This window comes from Hemicordylus capensis, chromosome 1 (assembly GCF_027244095.1).
Source record: "Hemicordylus capensis ecotype Gifberg chromosome 1, rHemCap1.1.pri, whole genome shotgun sequence".
In the NCBI taxonomy this organism is placed as follows: domain Eukaryota; kingdom Metazoa; phylum Chordata; class Lepidosauria; order Squamata; family Cordylidae; genus Hemicordylus; species Hemicordylus capensis.
In genome coordinates, this window is record NC_069657.1 from 216,316,523 (window position 1) to 216,335,057 (window position 18,535).

The 18,535-nt window shown below is 44.9% G+C and overlaps 1 protein-coding gene across 7 annotated transcripts in view; it reads right to left on the minus strand.

The window, feature by feature from the left end:
* Positions 1-18,535, minus strand: part of HECW2 (HECT, C2 and WW domain containing E3 ubiquitin protein ligase 2) — a 259,192-nt gene that overhangs the window by 47,248 nt on the left and 193,409 nt on the right. For all 7 annotated transcript variants that reach the window (XM_053283122.1, XM_053283121.1, XM_053283118.1 and 4 more), the window contains 3 exons: positions 18,103-18,199; positions 16,359-16,442; positions 2,797-2,906 (listed from right to left, as the gene is read on the minus strand). In XM_053283122.1, coding sequence (XP_053139097.1) covers positions 2,797-2,906; positions 16,359-16,442; positions 18,103-18,199 — 291 coding nt within the window. The remainder of the gene's footprint in view (positions 1-2,796; positions 2,907-16,358; positions 16,443-18,102; positions 18,200-18,535) is intronic.

Below are 18,535 nucleotides of genomic sequence, written 5' to 3' on the forward strand. Positions count from 1 at the left end.
TCTGGTGTTCGGATGGCTATGTTGACACTGGGTGTATTGTCCAAACCCTTCAATGTTGGCATGTTCCACCCTACATGTGATTCTGAACCCAACACCCATAACCAACTGAAAATCTTAGACACGGATGTTGGGGTTCTAACCACAAGTAAGGTGGAATACACTGGCAGGTTTGGACAACCTGCCCAATGTCAACATAGCTGTCCTGACTCCAGATACTGGAAGCTGGGCTTGTAGGCATGCTTTGGGAACCAGTGGTTCACCATTTCCAGTGTCACGTAAAGCTATGAATTCTCTCTACTATTTGGATTAGTTATGGCTGAGAATTGTCACCATATGTGGATATCCCAAATACTTTAACCAGTTATTACTTTTCCCAGTGTGATTCATGACTCACTTAAAGACATAGCATGTCAATTGACTTTTGTAACATATCACCTCATATTTCAAAAATTACAATTAAATTATACAGTACTTGCAGCACATGGAGAATTCTTATTGCAAATCAGCTGCTGCTGCCAAGAATTATCTCAGCAATTATACAGTAATTATTTCTTCCTTAAGAGCCAGAAAAGGATGGAAGGTTTATAAAATAAATATACACACATTATTCATGTGTGCATGTGTAGTGGAATTACAAGCCCACATGAGGGGAAGAAAAATGCTGAATTATCCCCTCTATGCTTTCCGAGCAAAGGCTTCTCCCATCATCATCATCATCATTAATTAGATTTCTATACCACCCTTCCAAAAATGGCTCAGGGCAGTTTACACAGAGAAATAAATAAATAAGATGGATCCCTGTCCCCAAAGGGCTCACAATCTAAAAAGAAACATAAGATAGACACCAACAACAGTCACTGGAGGTACTGTGCTGGGGGTGGATAGGGCCAGTTACTCTCCCCCTGCTAAATAAAGAGAATCACCATGTTAAGAGGTGCCTCTTTGTCAAGTTAGTAGGGGTCTTTAAACTTTCATGTACTTTTGGTAGTTTCAAAAATGGCTGCCACCACCACCCACTTATTGACAGAGTTTAAATACCTCCTCTGGGTTTGGGTGGAAATCCCAGGGGAACTCTCCTGCTTTTGCTACTGGAAAAGTATACAAAAACCTTCCACATGCAAGCTTACACATGGTGAAAAAACTAACAGCTGCCGAGCTCCAGAGGCATATGTGTGCACCAGAGTGAGATCCCCTTCCAGCCCCCTTTCTTCTGAGGCAAAATCCACTCAGAGAGGCTTTTCAAATGCAAAGAACAAAAAGAAAAAACAGCTTTATTCAAAATACTACAGACAGCTTCCGTCTCAGGCTCTCTCAACTTTTCGTTACAGGTAAACAAAAGCAATACTCAGTGGTTACAGGAATACTTCAAAAAGCACCCCAGATGATATTGGGGCAGCACACTTTAAAATCATGGTTACCCAGTTGCAAAGAACATGGATGTAAGAAAATACAAAAGCACCTTTAAGCTTACAGATAAATGATCCTAGAACAGTATCATGGATTTACAAAGCACACAAAAGAAATACAAGTTTCTAACACAAAATTTGACTAAGAAACTGTTCCCTGGGCTGAATCCCCTTTTCCTTGAAAATTCACCCACCATCTGATGAGAATCAAGCTTCCTGCAATCCTGTCTCCAAAGGATCTGCAGAGGTCCTTCAATGAGAGAAATATCCAGGCTAGCTTTTGATCATGAGGGAGCAAAACTCTATTGCTCTTCACTAAGCCTTTTCCACCCATGCTTCTCTCACCTCCGGCCTAGCTGCTTCTATCAAAGGAACCCATCTCTTCCTCTTCATTGCTCTCTAGGTCCCACCAGTTTGTTGATTGGCTGATCCCTGGAGTTCACCAGCCTGTCTGTCAGGATAGGGTTCACTTCCGGTTTACGCTTTAGAGGAGAGGAGGGGCTGATAACTACAGCGTGTCTGCATGTGTGTATTTTAGGATACATAATTTATGACTATCTAGGTCATCCAAATGAGAGCATAAAGCCATCTGACTGGGGAAAGAGCTCTGTAAAACTGGTCCATGTTCAGCACACTAACTTTATAAACCCCTTGACAAAGTTCTTTAGATAGAAACAAAAGTATATGGATCTAAATGAATATCTACTCAGAAGCAAAAAAAATAATAATAAAAATCATCCTAATTACATTAGAAACTGGAGATAATCAATAGCAGACTTTCTTGATTAGCAATAATTTACCAAAATAAACTAGTTGCACAACACCACTAGAAACTACCACCTGTTAACAAAAGATACCTCATCACCAGATCATATTTTTACAGGACTCCACTCCCCAAATTACAACAGACTGAAAAGTCTATTAAAACAAGTCTGTAGTTATTTTTGAAAATAAATTGTAAGCATAGGCAAAACTGTGAGAAGAATAAAAAAGGAATGGTATTCTAGCCCATACTTGTGGGCACTCATTTGACACATGCGAGAGACTAAAAACAATTATTACAGATCTTCCCATCTATGCTAGAGACAGAAAACATTCCAATACCAGAGACAGAAATATCATATTATGTTTCTGTCCAGTAAAGCAAAATATATCCTAAAATATCCCATTGATAGATAACATGCTCATGGATTATGAAGATGTTGAGAAAGGCATTCAGATGTCTATAAAGCACACACAGGAAATGCAGTTGCATCACCCAACGTGTACACCAACTACCTATGCTCACGAAGCTTATAATATTTTGCTATGGCAGGCCACAACACGAAATGAGAAGAAATCCTACCTGGTTTACTCTAAAATCCTTGCAGCAAACGACAACAGGGCTTACCTGGAGAGTTTTGCGGAGAGGACACTGGGGAGCCTCGTGGTGACTGGCAATAACTGGGATGAAGTAAGGCATGTGGTGGCACATATGACATTATTTCCTCTTCAAATAAACTAGAAGGAAAATGAAAAAACATGATTTCTTTGAAACACGACCTAATACTTTCTAGCAATGCCCTTTTAATCCCAAACTGTTTATCTAAAATGATCTCAAACACACATTTGAAAATTCTGATGGGGAAGCTACTTGAGGAGGCACAATTTGGAGTGGAAAAATCATGGGTGGAGAAACGGTTACACACTCTTGCCATAATGCAATTTATATTGCTGACCCGAAGCCAACATGTATCAGAGCACAGAAGAATACATTTCCTTACTTTTTGCCTCTCCCTAAAGGCAAAAATAAAAGCTGGACTGAGCAGTGACACAACTTTATTTCTGATAGGGTTGCTTTTTTTAAAAAAAAGGCTACACCTTAATACCAAAACAAAAATATTGCCACACACATTTGTCTGGTTTAAATGAAATGCTCAACCATGGTTTAGTGCTATGTGAATGAGACTAAGGGAACTGTAGAATCACCAGGAAGGCTACCTTCCATGCCAGGAGACAGGGCTCGATAGAAGCCAAGGGCCCAAAGGGAGGCCTCATCAACCCAGCCAGAACCACAGATAGATCCCAGGCTGGAGCCATAATGGGATCATCGGGGAAAACATGTGACAGGCTTTTCAAGCAACCCTTAACTATCAGGTCTTTAAACCATGAAGGCCGGGATGCTGGGGAATGTGCCACAATGGCAGCCAAATGTACCTTAAGGAACGAGAGCTTCAGACCTGATTCTTTAAGCATGAGCAGATAACTACATACATTTTGTACAGAAGGTTGAGACACATCATACTCATGTAGGTTAGCAAAGGAACAGAAGTGAGTCCATTTATAGTCATAAGATTTTCTAGTGGACCGCTTCGGTGCTGCCATCAATTGGTCCGTGAGTCTCTGCGGATAATCGGCAGAACCTTCCAGGCCGTTAGATGTAGGGACCGAACGTCTGGGTGGAACACCCGACTCTCCCCCGCATCAGCAAATTCAGCAGAGTGGGAAGGCGCATTAAGGCTGCAGCCATCCTCCTCAGGGACAGAAACCAAGGCCTCCAGGGCCACCAAGGGGCTAGCAGGATGGCCCTGGCTTGCTCCAATCTCAGTTTGCTCAGCACCTTCAGAATAAGAGGAAATGGGAGAAACAGGTATCTCAGAGGGCCTGTCCAAGATAGGATGAAAGCATCGCCCTCCCCCCAGAGCAATAGAGGGCGCACCAAGCATTGTCTTAGGAGGCAAACACGCCCATGACTGGAACACCCCATTGTGCAAATATTGTCTCCAGAACTCCCTGGTCCAAGGTCAATTCATGGGAGACCGACCTCATGCGGCTCAACTTGTCCTCAGGGCCCCTGGGAGGTAGACCGCGTGAGGTGACACCGCATGTGCCATGCAACAGTGCCACAGATCCAGAGACAGGACCAGAAGGCTCCACGAAGACGTGACTTTCTCCAAAGTTGTATTGAAAATCAGTCCATTGAATTGAATTGAATTCTGCGGGTTGGTTCCAGTTGCGATTTTTTGAAGTTGACCTGGAAACCCAGAACCTGCAGAGTATCCACAACCCTGCTGAGGGTCTTCAAGACTTCTGGTCTGGAGCTCGCCAGAATGAGCTGGTTGGAAGGCAACTCTGGGAAGAGCAGACACAGCTGAGAAGCTGAGCAAGGCCTTCTAAACATCTATCCTTTTCCACTTCAAACAAACCAAGAGGGGAGTTTAGCAGGGGCTGTTTCTCTCTAAGGGGTAGGTCTTAGTATCTCCATCTCTGTGTGTGTTACTTGTTAGGGTTACTTGTTAGGGTTAACATATAACAGGGCTAGGAGTTCTTAGGGTTACCTAAAGGCAGTGTTACTTGGTAGTGGCGGTGGAGTCAGCTAGGGCTGGGAGGGGCCCCACATTCCTTCCTTTGACTCCCATCCTGTGTGACAGTTGGAAGGCAACTCTACATATGAGGTGTAGGCCCGAGAGCATAGCGAACAGAGCATAGCGAACAGGGATAGCAAACAGGACATAGGAGTTTTGCAGGAGTTTAGCGGGAAGTGTGCGGGGGAGCCTGGAACAAGCCCCTGCGATCACAAGGATCACAAGGAGCCTGGTGGAGAACGTAAGTACATATCCCTCCCTCGTATCCCTCATATTCTTGGGAAAGGCTGTTTGGACAGTTAAATAGCTGACCATTACAGCTGAGACCTATCCTAATAAACTATTAAACGGACAATAAGCTCCCTAAATACTGTAAACAGCCAACTAAAACAGTATGAAGATAGAAGGTCAGCAGGGGAAGGGGCACTTCCCAGTGTATTGCACAGAGTTCCACATGTATGACTATTTGCCCCATGGGCAGAAGTCATGGGTGTGTGCTCGGTGCAAGGAGCTCCTGGCTCTCAGGGAACAAATCTGTTCCCTTGAGACCAAGGTGGCGGATCTGGAGAAGCTCAGGGAGACAGAGAGGCATGTGGATGAGACCTTCAGGGATGTGATAGAGGCATCCCACTCCAGGGCTGGTAGCTCCTCTGCTGTCAGGGAGAATGAAGGTCTTGGGCGAGGAGGACATCGGTCTGAGGAAGAGGGAAATGCTCCTTTAGAAGGGACCCCTTCCGTGGATGATGAGCCCATATCCTCTCACACAGGGGATACTCCTCTGGGGGTGGGGGCCTCCTTGTAGTTGGTGATTCGATCATTAGGGGGACAGAGAGATGGGTTTGTGACCTGCGTGTTGACTGCATGGTGACTTGCCTGCCTGGTGCGAAGGTTGCGGACATTACGCAGCGTCTAGACAGGCTCCTAGGCAGTGCTGGGGAGGAGACAGCTGTCGTGGTGCACGTCGGCACCAACGATGTGGGGAAATGCAGTCGGGAGGTCCTGGAAGCCAAATTTAGGCTGATAGGTAGCATTTTGAAATCCAGGACCCCCAAGGTAGCATTCTCAGAAATGCTACCTGTTCCACGCGCAAGTACAGTGAGACAGGCAGAGCTGAGGGGTTTCAATGTGTGGATGAGACGTTGGTGCCGGGAGGAGGGCTTTAGATTTGTTAGGCACTGGGACACATTTTGGGGCAAGCAAGGCCTGTACAAAAGGGACGGGCTGCACTTGAACCAAGATGGAACCAGACTGCTGGCGCTTATAATCAAAAAGGTTGCAAAGCAGCTTTTAAAATGACACCTGGGGAACAGCCGATGGGAGCTGGGCAGTATCCCGTTTGGCAAAAGCCATCCTTTAAAGTGTGAGGCTGCAAAGAATTCAAATAAAACAGATGGGGACGGAGCAGAACTGCATAAAGAGCAGACGGGAGGCTGTGCCAGCAAGTCAAAGAGTCAAAGGAATAGCATACATCAGGGGAAAGATTCAGTGTATAGGTGCTTGTATGCCAATGCCAGAAGCCTCCGAGACAAGATGGGTGAGCTGGAGTGCTTGGTTGCTAATGCAGAAATAGATATAGTAGGCATAACAGAAACATGGTGGAACAGTGAGAACCGGTGGGACAGTGTTATCCCTGGGTATAAACTCTATAGAAAGGACAGGGAGGGGCGCCTTGGAGGAGGGGTAGCACTGTATGTTAAAGAAGGGATAGAATCTAACAAGCTAGAAAACCTAGGTGGACTGGAGTCCTCCACAGAAACCCTGTGAGTGACTATACAAGGCCGGAAAGGAATCGTGCTACTGGGGACATGCTATCGCCCTCCGGATCAAAATGCCGACAGTGACTGGGAGTTGCAGGAGGAAATCAGGGAGGCATCAAGGAGAGGCAGGGCTGTAATTATGGGTGATTTCAACTACCTACACATAGACTGGGTAAATTCACATTCAAGTCAGGACAAAGAGGTCAAATTTCTAGATATGCTAAATGACTGTGCCTTAGAACAGTTGGTCATGGAACCGACCAGAGAGAAGGCGACCTTGGACCTAATTCTGAGTGACACCCAGGACCTGGTGCATGATGTCAGTGTCATCGACCCTTTAGGGAACAGTGACCACAGTGCCATCAAATTCAGCATACATGCGGGGAGAGAATCACCAAGGATGTCAAACACAGACATTTTAAATTTCAAAAGAGGAAACTTCTCCAAAATGAGGAGTATGGTGAAAAGAAAGCTGAGGGGGAAAATCAGGAGAGTCACTTCGCTCCAGAGTGCATGGCGTTTACTCAAAACCACAATACTAGAAGCCCAGTTAGATTGTATACCCAAAAGGAGGAAAGGTACCACTAAGTCCAGGAGGATGCCAGCATGGCTAACGGGTACCATCAAGGAAGCCATAAAAGGGAAGAAGACTTCCTTCCGAAATTGGAAGGCCTGTCCAAACAAAAAGAACAGAAAGGAACACAAACTCTGGCAAAAGAAATGCAAGGTGACAATAAGGGAGGCAAAAAGAGAGTTTGAGGAACATTTAGCCAAAAGTATCAAGGGGAATAACAAAAACTTCTTTAAGTACATCAGAAGCAGGAAACCTGCCAGGGAGGCAGTTGGGCCATTAGACAATGAGGGAGTGAAAGGGATTATTAAGGAGGATATGGAGGTTGCAGAGAAACTGAATGAGTTCTTTGCGTCTGTCTTCACGGCAGAGGATACTGAGCATATACCTGTTCCTGAACCAGGCTTTTTAGGGATGGAGGCTAGAGAGCTGAGTCTGATAGAAGTGACAAGGGATGATGTTCTAAACTGTCTAGAAAAACTGAAAGCTAACAAATCACCAGGGCCGGATGGCATCCATCCAAGAGTCCTCAAGGAACTCAAATGTGAAATTGCCGACCTCCTTGCTAAAATATTTAACTTATCCCTGAAATCGGGCTCTGTACCAGAGGACTGGAGAGTTGCAAATGTAACACCGATTTTCAAAAAGGGATCCAGGGGCGATCCGGGAAATTACAGGCCGGTTAGCCTAACGTCCGTTCCAGGCAAATTGATGGAAAGCATCATCAAGGATAAAATTGTAAAGCACCTAGAAGAACAGGCCCTGCTGGGAGTGAGCCAGCATGGCTTCCGCAAAGGTAAATCTTGCCTCACCAACCTTTTGGCGTTCTTTGAGAGTGTCAACAAGTATGTGGATAAAGGTGATCCAGTTAACATAGTCTACCTGGACTTCCAAAAAGCTTTTGACAAAGTTCCTCATCAAAGACTCCTGAGGAAACTTAGCTGTCATGGAATAAAGGGACAAGTATATGTGTGGATTGCTAACTGGTTGAAAGACAGAAAACAGAGGGTAGGTATAAATGGAGAGTTTTCACAATGGAGGGAAGTAAGAAGTGGGGTCCCCCAGGGATCTGTACTGGGACCGGTGCTTTTTAATTTATTCATAAATGATCTAGAAGCAGGGGTAAGCAGCGATGTGGCCAAATTTGCAGATGATACCAAACTCTTCCGGGTAGTGAAATCCCAAATGGATTGTGAGCAGCTCCAAAAGGATCTCTCCAAACTGGGGGAGTGGGCAACAAAATGGCAAATGCGGTTCAATGTTAGCAAGTGTAAAGTGATGCACACTGGAACGAAAAACCCCAACTTCAAGTATATGCTGATGGGATATGAGCTGTCGGTGACGGACCAGGAAAGGGATCTTGGGGTTGTGGCTGACAGCTCGTTGAAAGTGTCTATTCAATGTGCGGCAGCTGTGAAAAAGGCAAATTCCATGCTAGTGATCATTAGGAAGGGGATTGAAAATAAAATGGCTAACATTATAATGCCCTTATACAAAACTATGGTGCGACCACACTTGGAGTACTGCATACAATTCTGGTCACCACATCTTAAAAAGGACATTGTTGAACTGGAGAAGGTACAGAAGAGGGCAACCAAGATGATCAGGGGCCTAGAGCACCTTTCTTACGAGGCAAGACTACAACACCTGGGGCTTTTTAGTTTAGAAAAAAGACGACTGTGGGGAGACATGATAGAGGTCTATAAAATCATGCATGGCGTGGAGAAAGTGGAGAGAGAGATATTCTTTTCCCTCTCACACAACACTAGAACCAGGGGTCACTCCATGAAATTGATTGCCAGGAGGTCTAGGACCAACAAATGGAAGTACTTTTTCACACAATGTGTGATCCACTTGTGGAACTCTCTGCCACAGGATGTGGTGACAGCCAACAACCTGGATGGCTTTAAGAGGGGTTTGGATGACTTCATGGAGGAGAGGTCTATCAATGGCTACTAGTCAGAGGGCTGTGGGCCACCTCCAGCCTCAAGGGTGTGCCTCTGAGTACCAGTTGCAGGGGAGCAATGGCAGGAGAGAGGGCATGCACTCAACTCCTGCCTGTGGCTTCCAGCGGCATCTGGTGGGCCACTGTGCGAAACAGGATGCTGGACTAGATGGGCCTTGAGCCTGATCCAGCAGGGCTGTTCTTATGTTCTTATGAGCCAATCGTCCAGATATGGCAGGATCTGCACACCTTGCTCCTGCAGGAAAGCCACCCCAGGGGCCAGACATTTTGTAAAAACCCTGGGTGCCTCGTAAGGCCAAACGGCAATGCCTTGAATTGATAGGTGATCTCCACTATCTGAAATCGGAGAAATCTTCAATGCGGAGGTATCAAGATGTGTTAGTACGTGTCCTCTAAATCTAGCGAAACCATTCACATGTCTTTCTTGAGAATGGCCAGTATGGTAGGCACCAATAGCATTCAGAAACACCTGTACACTAGGTACCTGTTCAGGGCCCTGAGGTCCAATATAGGATGCTGACCTCCATCTGGTTTCGGTACGATGAAATACCGGGAATAGAACCCGGGACTCCCCTGATTGGTGACCAGTTCTATCACATCTTTTGACAGGAGAGCGGCGACTTCCTGGTCCAGTTCTAGAGTAAAAGGCGTTGACATGACCCCGGACATGGGTGGCATCACACAGAACCCGAGGGCGTAACCCAAATGTATGACCGTGAGGACCCACTGGTCTGTGGTCACCTTGTCCCTTTTGGCGGAAAATGGGGCAAGGTGAGTCCGAAAGCTCCCAGGGTCATTGCTTCTTAGGAAAGGTACTCGGGCAGTGTTTTTGGAAGGCTGGTGTTTTTGGAAGGCTGTGCCCCTGGCTTGAATCGAGACTGGTACCTGTTGCCCCAAAAGCAACATTCCGAAGCCAACTGTTGATGAGATGGAGTCTTCTGTTGGTATGGGGACCACCTGGAAGGCTTCTGCGGCTTGAGAGATGGAGAGGAATAGGACATGGACCTTAATGTGCTGTGCAGCTTCTGGACTTTCTGAAGCCTATCATCAGTTTTCTCCACAAAGAGGCTCAAGCCCTCAAAGGGAAGGTCCTCCACTCTAGCATGGGCCTCAGAGGTCAATCCAGAAGAACACAGCCAGGCATGCCGCCAGAGAGCCACCGACGTGGCCATCACTTTAGCCGCGCACTCCACCAAGTGTCTGGCTGAGTATAGTTCTTGCTTGGCAACTTGTATTCCTTCCCGCAGGAACGCCTTGGCATGATCACGCTTAACGTGCTGTAGGAGATCTAGAAAGGGGGTTACCTTATCCCACAGGAAGTGATTATATCTGGCATTGTAGGCCTGATAATTAGCCACCCTCAAGTGAAGAGCTGAGGCTGAATAGAGCCTTCTCCCAAAGGAGTCCAATTTTCTGCCCTCCATGTCACCCAGTGCTGACTGGCTGTGTCCCCTTGTCTTCTGTAGAGATGCCTCTACAACAATGGAATTAGGAGTAGGATGACTCCTTAGGAACGCAGTATCATCCTGCAACGGCACCCTATAAAAGTTCTCCAAGTGTGCGATAGAGTTGCTGGCTTCTTCCAGTGACTTTTCATGACCCCCAGTGGCTTTTTCCAGTGACTTTTCATGACCCAAGGGTTAGAGTGGCCGGTACCCTGGCCTCCGCATCAATAAAGCTAAATAAAGGGTCCAATTCCCCCTTCTGTTGTGTACCTAGGCTCATGCCTAAGGCTGAAGCCATTCTGGCTATGTACGCAGAATACTGTTTGAGATCTTCCGATGGCGAAAAACAGTTTAGAGTCCGACTGTATATCCAGGGGAGAGGATCCCCTGGATGATAAACCTTCCGATTCTGGGGAGATAGAAGCACTGTCATCTTCTGACTCAAGCGGTACTGAAGAAGCTTGGGCCACCGCCACCAAGACCATAGGGGATTCCAGCTTGCCACTTTTATCCATCGGTACTGAGAATGGAAGCTCAGCTGGCAGTACCTGGGTAGAGAGCGAGGCTTGCTGCATATCAGGAGCCGCAGGAGGCGAGTTGCACTGCTCCAGATGATCCCGAGGGGAACGATGCGGGGATTGAGAGCGCGGCCTCCCTTCAGAGTGAAAGGGCGGCTCAAAGCTGTCCTGAACAGATCCGGACCTCCCGTATGCAGGATCATCCAGGTAGCGAGGACCATATCAAGGCCTCCCATAATTCGAGTAGTCGGAACGATAGTCCCCTTGATAGCATTCATAAGAACCAGAGTCTCGGTGCCAAACACCATATGAAGGCGCCACCTCATCCAAAGGGGAGCAATGCTCTGACCCACGGTATCGATCCGTGTATAACGGTTCACGGCGGTCCCAGTCCCGATCCTGTCTGTAAACAGAGGATTTATCTTCTGAACCCCAACGTGAGCTGCGATCCCTAGGAGAAAGATGCCCTTGAAGCTGATGAGGGGGAGACTGACACCGAGGCAACCACAACGCATCTTCTGCGGGCTTGTCTGGCAAATAGGCCTCCTCCCCCCAATGAAACATAGCCTGGCTCATCCGTTGCCACCGACAGTTCTCTATGCGGGCGTGCCTGCTCGGATTCCAATGAATCTCCAGTCAAGAGTGAATCCAACTGTCGTAAATCTGTTAGCTCGGCTAACCCAACAGGATTTACAACCTCTTCAGCAATTCTCTTGTGAGTTAAACAGAAAGTAGCAGCGAAGCTGCACGAAGGAAAACAAAAGACTCACAAAGAAAAATAGTAGTAAACGAATAAAGTCCCCTGAACTAAACTAGGTACCCCTCTCTATGATAAATGAGTAATAACTGAAAAGAAAACAACAGAGCAAGGAATGAACAGAACAAGAGACAATGGAGCAAGGAATTAATGGAACAAGGGACAACAGAGCAGGAAGAACAGAACAAGGGCAAACTGGAACTTGAAAGGTTGAGGAATTCTAAATAGGAACACGGTCTGCAGTAAGCGAAAGTTGCTGACAGCAATCTGTGCAACTAACAGACTGCTTAATATATGGCTCAAGATAACCAGCAGCCAATCAGGCTTTCCTGAGTCAGCACTTCTACTTCCTCTCCAGTGATATCCTGCACCTGTGTGTCTCCCACTGAGCCTTCCTCTTGTGACATCTTCTCAAGAAAGGCAAAATCCCCGCCTCCTCCTGATCAGCCTCCTGTGTCCTCATGTCTGGCAACTGTTCCGATTCCTCAGCTCCAGATTCTGTTCTCCCTGCCAAATCCTGTTGCTGTGCCTCTGAGTCTGCACTCCCAACCAAGTCCTCCTGTTCCTCCTCTGACTCTTCTGAGTCAGAGGTCTGAGCCATGACACCAACTTAGGCTTCTTGGCCACCGGGCCCCCAGATGCAGACGCCGATGCCTCTTTCTTTTTCTTCGGGATTGGAGAAAGGTGTTGTCCCACCAGCAAGTCCCAAGGCAGCTTCGGCTTCTTTTTCTTCTGTTTCGACACCGAGGGGACTGTAGAACGATCAGGTCCAGCTGGCAGATGGTGCCGAGGCAAGTTCTCCGAGTGCACTGAAGTGCTCAAAACTGTCGGATGAACGACAATGGCGGCGGCGGGGGGGTTGGTTCCAATACTGGTACTGAGGCTGGAGTATCTACCCCCATGGAAACTGATTCAGGACAGTCAGGCTGTGCTGACAAAGCCTTAACTCTCCTTTTCAGTGACAAGGCCTCTGACGAATGGAAAGCCAGGTCCCACAGGGCTGTGTGCAGGCAGGAAGCCCTATTATTGCGAGCCTGTTTGGTAAACCTCTGGCAATGAGGACAGATCACAACAATGTGGGATTCCCCCAAACAAAGAAGACACTCGGTATGAGTATCAGGGGAAGGGATCTTAGATCCACTGCGAACACATTTTTTGAAGTTTGTTGTGCCTGGCATAAATGCCATAGGCTGGCCACCACGCTCCATTCCAGCCGGGATCGGAGCTCCAAGGAGGGAAAAACCTGAACAAAAATAAAACGCCAAGAAAAACGGCTACTACATGAAAAGTAAAGTAAGAAGAGAGAAGAAGCAGGAAAAAACAACAAGGGGATAGGCAATAATCCTACTCGTTGTCGAGCAGCAGATTCCACAGTGTTGACTGAAGCGCGGATGATGAAAGACTGAGGGGATGAGGAGTGGCACAGCCGCATATAGCAGCTGGGGGCGGGGTTCCAGCCCAAAGCAGAAGAACTTAGCTTGTTAGATTCTGACAAGGTCTCTGCGCAGGCGCATAGCCCATTGGTGTAAAAGACAGAAACCACGCCAAAGAACTTTCATTTATTTATAGTGAGTCAGTCTGGCAGGATCCAGACTAAGTCCTGTGAAAATTAATGGCAGTCACAACTAACTTGTCTAGTTTATTTCAGTAATGCTTAGTGATGATCATGCCCCTTTTAATTACATTTCTGACCTATCCTTCAACAAAGTCAGAGATTTAATGGCATGATCCAAACTAAGTCAGTCATTGCCAATTTACAAGTGTTTCCAAGCCAGCACACAATGCAGAACAGCAACAAAAACAATAAAAATCAAAACAAAGTCATATAAATAGCACAAAGGGACATACATAAAATGTTAAATGACCTGAGGAAATAAAAAAGTCATTAACGCTAACCCTGGTGCCAAAATGACATCACAGTTGGTGCCAAGTGAGCCTCTCTGGAGAAAGCATTCTCAAGGTGGGGAGCCACAGCTGAGATGGCTCTCTTCTTTGTCCCACCTCCAAGGATGCATTAGGGTGTGGGCAGGCTCATGTATGTAGCAGTACAGGATCCTTCTTCACCTGGCCCCAAGCCATGTAGGGCTTTAAAGGTTAGCCCCAGCATGTGGGGATTGTGCTAAGAAATAGACTGACAGTCAGTGAAGCTGTTTAGACATCAGCCAACAAAAGGAAATATAATCACAACTCCTTTTTACCTGCACCTGCTAATCAGTTTAAAGAGAGTCTACTTTCTTTTGGTTCTCTATTCTGTTACTCTTTATTTTCACTTTGTGAGATTAAATACAAGGATCAGCAGAACGGATGGAGTTCTGTTATGCAATACCACATCTAAATCATTTCTAGTATTACATTTAACATGACTTTCACTAGATAAATTAGTTAATCCCTGCAAGCCTAATCAGAATTTTAAGAACACATTTTGAACAATATGTTAACTATAAACACAATAATAATGGTCCACTTCAGTGACTTTTCTGTGCTTTCAATAGACATCATAATGGCGGGATCTTAAAAGCCACTATAACATTCCCACCAAAACCATGGAGGTAGTATAGCATTATTATAATTCAGCTTTGAACTTTAAAAGGGTGGGGGCAGAATTTCAGGATACAAAATAAAAACTGAATCACATGGAACAGAACTTGAACAGACGTTACACAACCAGACTGTTTCAATTTCTCTCTTTGAGCTAATTCATGCCATTATATGCTAAAATTACTACATGTATATGTGCAAGTGTTGCAACATGGAAGGATGGAATTAGCATGGGATTCCAATTTCTCCTCTCATGAACTGAAAAATCACTGCAATGCTCTTATTCATGGATGCAGTGCCATAGTTTCGTGTAAGATCCTTTATCCCACATCATATCATCAAAAGTAGCAGCCCCAATCTCCTTTCTCTCTCCTATAATATCGAGAAGTAGAAAAAAGGGACATTATGCAACTGTGCTTCAAGTTTGCCTGTCTTTGCAAATAGCAGTCAATGACGTGAACTAGGGATGGGAAACTTTCAGTATGGTGTTGTTTATTTTATATATTTTATAGTAACAGAGGTCACAGGAGGGAAAGAGAAGAAGGGGACTCCCATATCATTTAGATTTGGTCTAAATATATTCAGTTCCTGTTTAAACTCGCTGAGTTGACTGATACATGTATTATAGTTTCTACATTACAATGGCATGGGTCTTCAGATAAGGCTGCAACTCCTCACAGTACAATTCTGTGTTTCAAAAACTTTATGAGCTCACCTGAGGGATGAATAAGACAGAGAAAGTCTCAGTGCTGTGTGACAAACACACCATGCAGATGTTCTTGGATACACATGGGAGTAATGTGATAATATCTGCCAGCCCCATCCCTTTAGTGCACCTGATATCCGTGCTTTGGATGTTGTAAGTGCATAGGGGCCCTAGAATGTAATGCGACTGATGTGAACAGTATACTTCAGTTTTGTAGATCATAATTTGATCATACGTGCATTAAGTCTACAGGCCAAGACCTCTATCCATAAAAGCAAGGTCCAATGAATGGACAATGGGCACAAGAGCAAATACACACACACACACGGACATGGCTTCCTGCCTCACCTCTGGGTGGTACGTAAACACATCTTCCTAGGGCTAGGGTGACCACATAGTTTTTAAAGTATAATTAAAAGGAAGAAGCGACAACACCAAGGGTTTTTGTGTAATGTGCTGCAAGGAAGATGTACTGTTCACAACACATCCCTTGAACCAAAGCTGTTAGAGTCCCACTTCCTGGTTTATTCTTGTAAAATAATGTTCCTCTTTAAAGAGAAACAAGCATTTTGCATTAATGATGCAAACAGAAATCTTGCAGTATGGCTCCTCCTAGCTAATGTCCTGCCCCTTTTTTCTCCACAATCTAGCATGTTTCACTTTTCATTTTGTTTTATGTGTGCCCACCTTTGCATCTAAGCCCATAGCTACAATAATGCAACTACAGCCTTTTTTCTAGTTCCAAAACGCGTGCTCTGAAAAAGCCCAGCCACTTCCTGACCATAGTCACATCCCTTTTCTTCTGCTATTCAGCATCTTTACTTTTCTAAATTTCAACCTTTGCATTTAGATGCACAACTGCAATAGGGCAATTACATCATTTTTCTATTAGAAGATAGCATTAAACCTTTCACAAGTAATTTGGGGAGGTGGACATTTGTGTGAACATACACTGGACAAAGAGAGTTGAAATGGGCCAAGAAAATGAAACGCTAAGCATGTTTGTAAAAATATGCCGTGTGTGTATACGTTCAGTCTACAATGTTGTTCTATTATATACATTTAACATTCTTCTACATAATGACAATTTAGGACCAAATTAACCCTATCTGGATTGACTTTTTTTTAAAAAAATGACTGAATTTCATTGACTAAAAGTGAGTAACAATTTGGAAACTTAGCACTAATAATTCCTGTATCTGAATCCTTGACTGTAGCCCCCCCAGTTGCATTCTGAAGAACTGAAGAGAGAGATTACTGAGGTCACTATATCAGTTCACATACGGTAAATATGTTGATCTGATAAACAGTATATCCCACATATATTCATAGCAGAGCAGCACCACGTACCTTAGCAACATGACAAGGTCTGCATCACTAGATAAGCGCACCAGCCCTGGGGTTCCTTCAGTCCGAATAAACTGGATCTTCTCCCTGTTGATGCAGACAAAGCATTCCAAAACGTCTCTTGCACATAAGGCACTAATGTACACTAGGACAGCAAGAAAAAGCACTGGGTATATCAAGAAGACCTCTGGATTATCCCTCTGTATTTCAGACACCATTTTTCTACCTGCCACACCATATCCGAATGAACAGAAGACTCTTACGTGTCCTCCCCCCTGCATCCCTAACAAATACGTTTCTGAAGAATGATTTTTCTGTTGCCTTCATCTCTCAGATGGCTCAAGCTGCTTCAGGTACCCAACCAATGAAAATCAATCCCTCAAGTTAATGCTAGTTGTGGCCCTGAATTGCAAGCAGCAGCACGGGTACTGGATGAGGACATTGCTATTCCAAAAGAGAACCATTTAGAAAGACGTACACCTGCTCCCTGCTTAGCACAAAAGTCAAGAGAAGCGTGTTAATTTGTGTGAGCATTCTGTACATAGAGCCTACAAAGAGACACAGACATATGTTGTGCAAACCTATCTCAGTCATCCTGGTTTCTAAGCATATCAAATGCCACAGCAGGCTGGTGAGTTTTAGCCTGTATATTAAAATCACTTTTTAATATACGCATCCCTTTGGATTCTGACATGTCCCAAGACCTTTTCATGCTACACTAGATCTATTGGCTTATCTGTCTTCTTTCTGCATGCATTAGCATATTTTGTTAGCTGTATGAAAATGAAAACTTATTGTTCTCCCTATCAGTATTTTAATAGAATGTTATGCCTCGTATATTTATTTATTTATTTATTCAACATTTTTCTGTCCTACCCCCTCCAGCATACTGATGCTTGGGGCAGCTTTCAGCAAATCCACACAACTAAGCAATAAATAGTAATAAAACAAACATAAAAGCAGTTAAGCTGCTCTGCAGTATGATCAACTGGAAACCTTATTAAGACCAGTTTAAACACTTGTTAAGGAAACATCTTTTCTGTTAATAACTAAAAACTTATCAGTATAAAGCAGAAACAGAGGCCCATCCACCCACTTCTAAGAGCCACTCAAACAGCATTTCCTTTTGTTTCATTTCATTTCTTGCCTGGTTTGGTGTTGCACTTTCATTATGTGTCACACTCAAATACTTTTAAAAACAGGTGCATGCTGCTGGAGGAGAAACAGGCAGTTATGGCTGGCTTGACCATTCTTTCATTGCCAGAGACAGCTGCCACAGCTGAGAGCTGGCCAGGTAAGGCAGGAGGAGAATCCTTTCCTGCCATTCACCAGTGTTAGCTGAGTTTGGTAGCATGGAATGTCGCAAGGGCTGTTGTTGATCCCTGCCCTAGCTTCTGCTCCAGGCTACAGCTTCACAGCTGTTCTGCATCTTTCACAAGCGAATTGCTGATCAAGATGCAGAAGTGCTCAATGAGACTAGTACAAATGGGCCTCTTTTCTCATTCACTGACTCTGAAGTGAGACAACTCTGATCTGAATTAGCCACTTCACATTTTTATTATGATCCGCAGGCCTGGAAATCTGGATAACATGGAGTATTATTTCAGCTTCTGAAATCTGGACAACATAAGCATATGTGCACAATATAAATGGGCACTAAACAGGCTCAGTTTTACTTTTCTTGTATCCCTAAATTAAAATGATAAATGATTTTGATGGCAGGAAGGAAGGCCAGCACTATGCTTACCTGAGTGAATGATTCCTGGTAAGATCTGGCTGTCTTTCCTGTAGAATTTCAAAGATATTGGGCTGTCGCAGAAATGCAACAATCTTGTCATTGTAAGCTGAAAATTCAACAAAGAGCATTTTACTGAAAATGGTCTACTAACAAGATAATTCTCTTCCTTCAGGAGTTTTATATTGAAGCCCCAATTCATAGGACTTCAAGATACCTGTCTTTTCAGAAGATCCCTTTCCATGGGGGTAATGTTACTAGGTTTTGACACTTTTGTGACTGCTAGCCAAATCCAAGAGGCAAGGACCTGAGTGCTAGGCAGGATGAGTGTGAGTGCACAGCCTTTGAAGGAAAAAATGGAGAGACAAGGGAGAGCGAGAGAGAACTAGAAAAACAGCATTCAAAACTGCTAGGGGATTCAAAGTGGTGTGAATAGGTGGAGGGA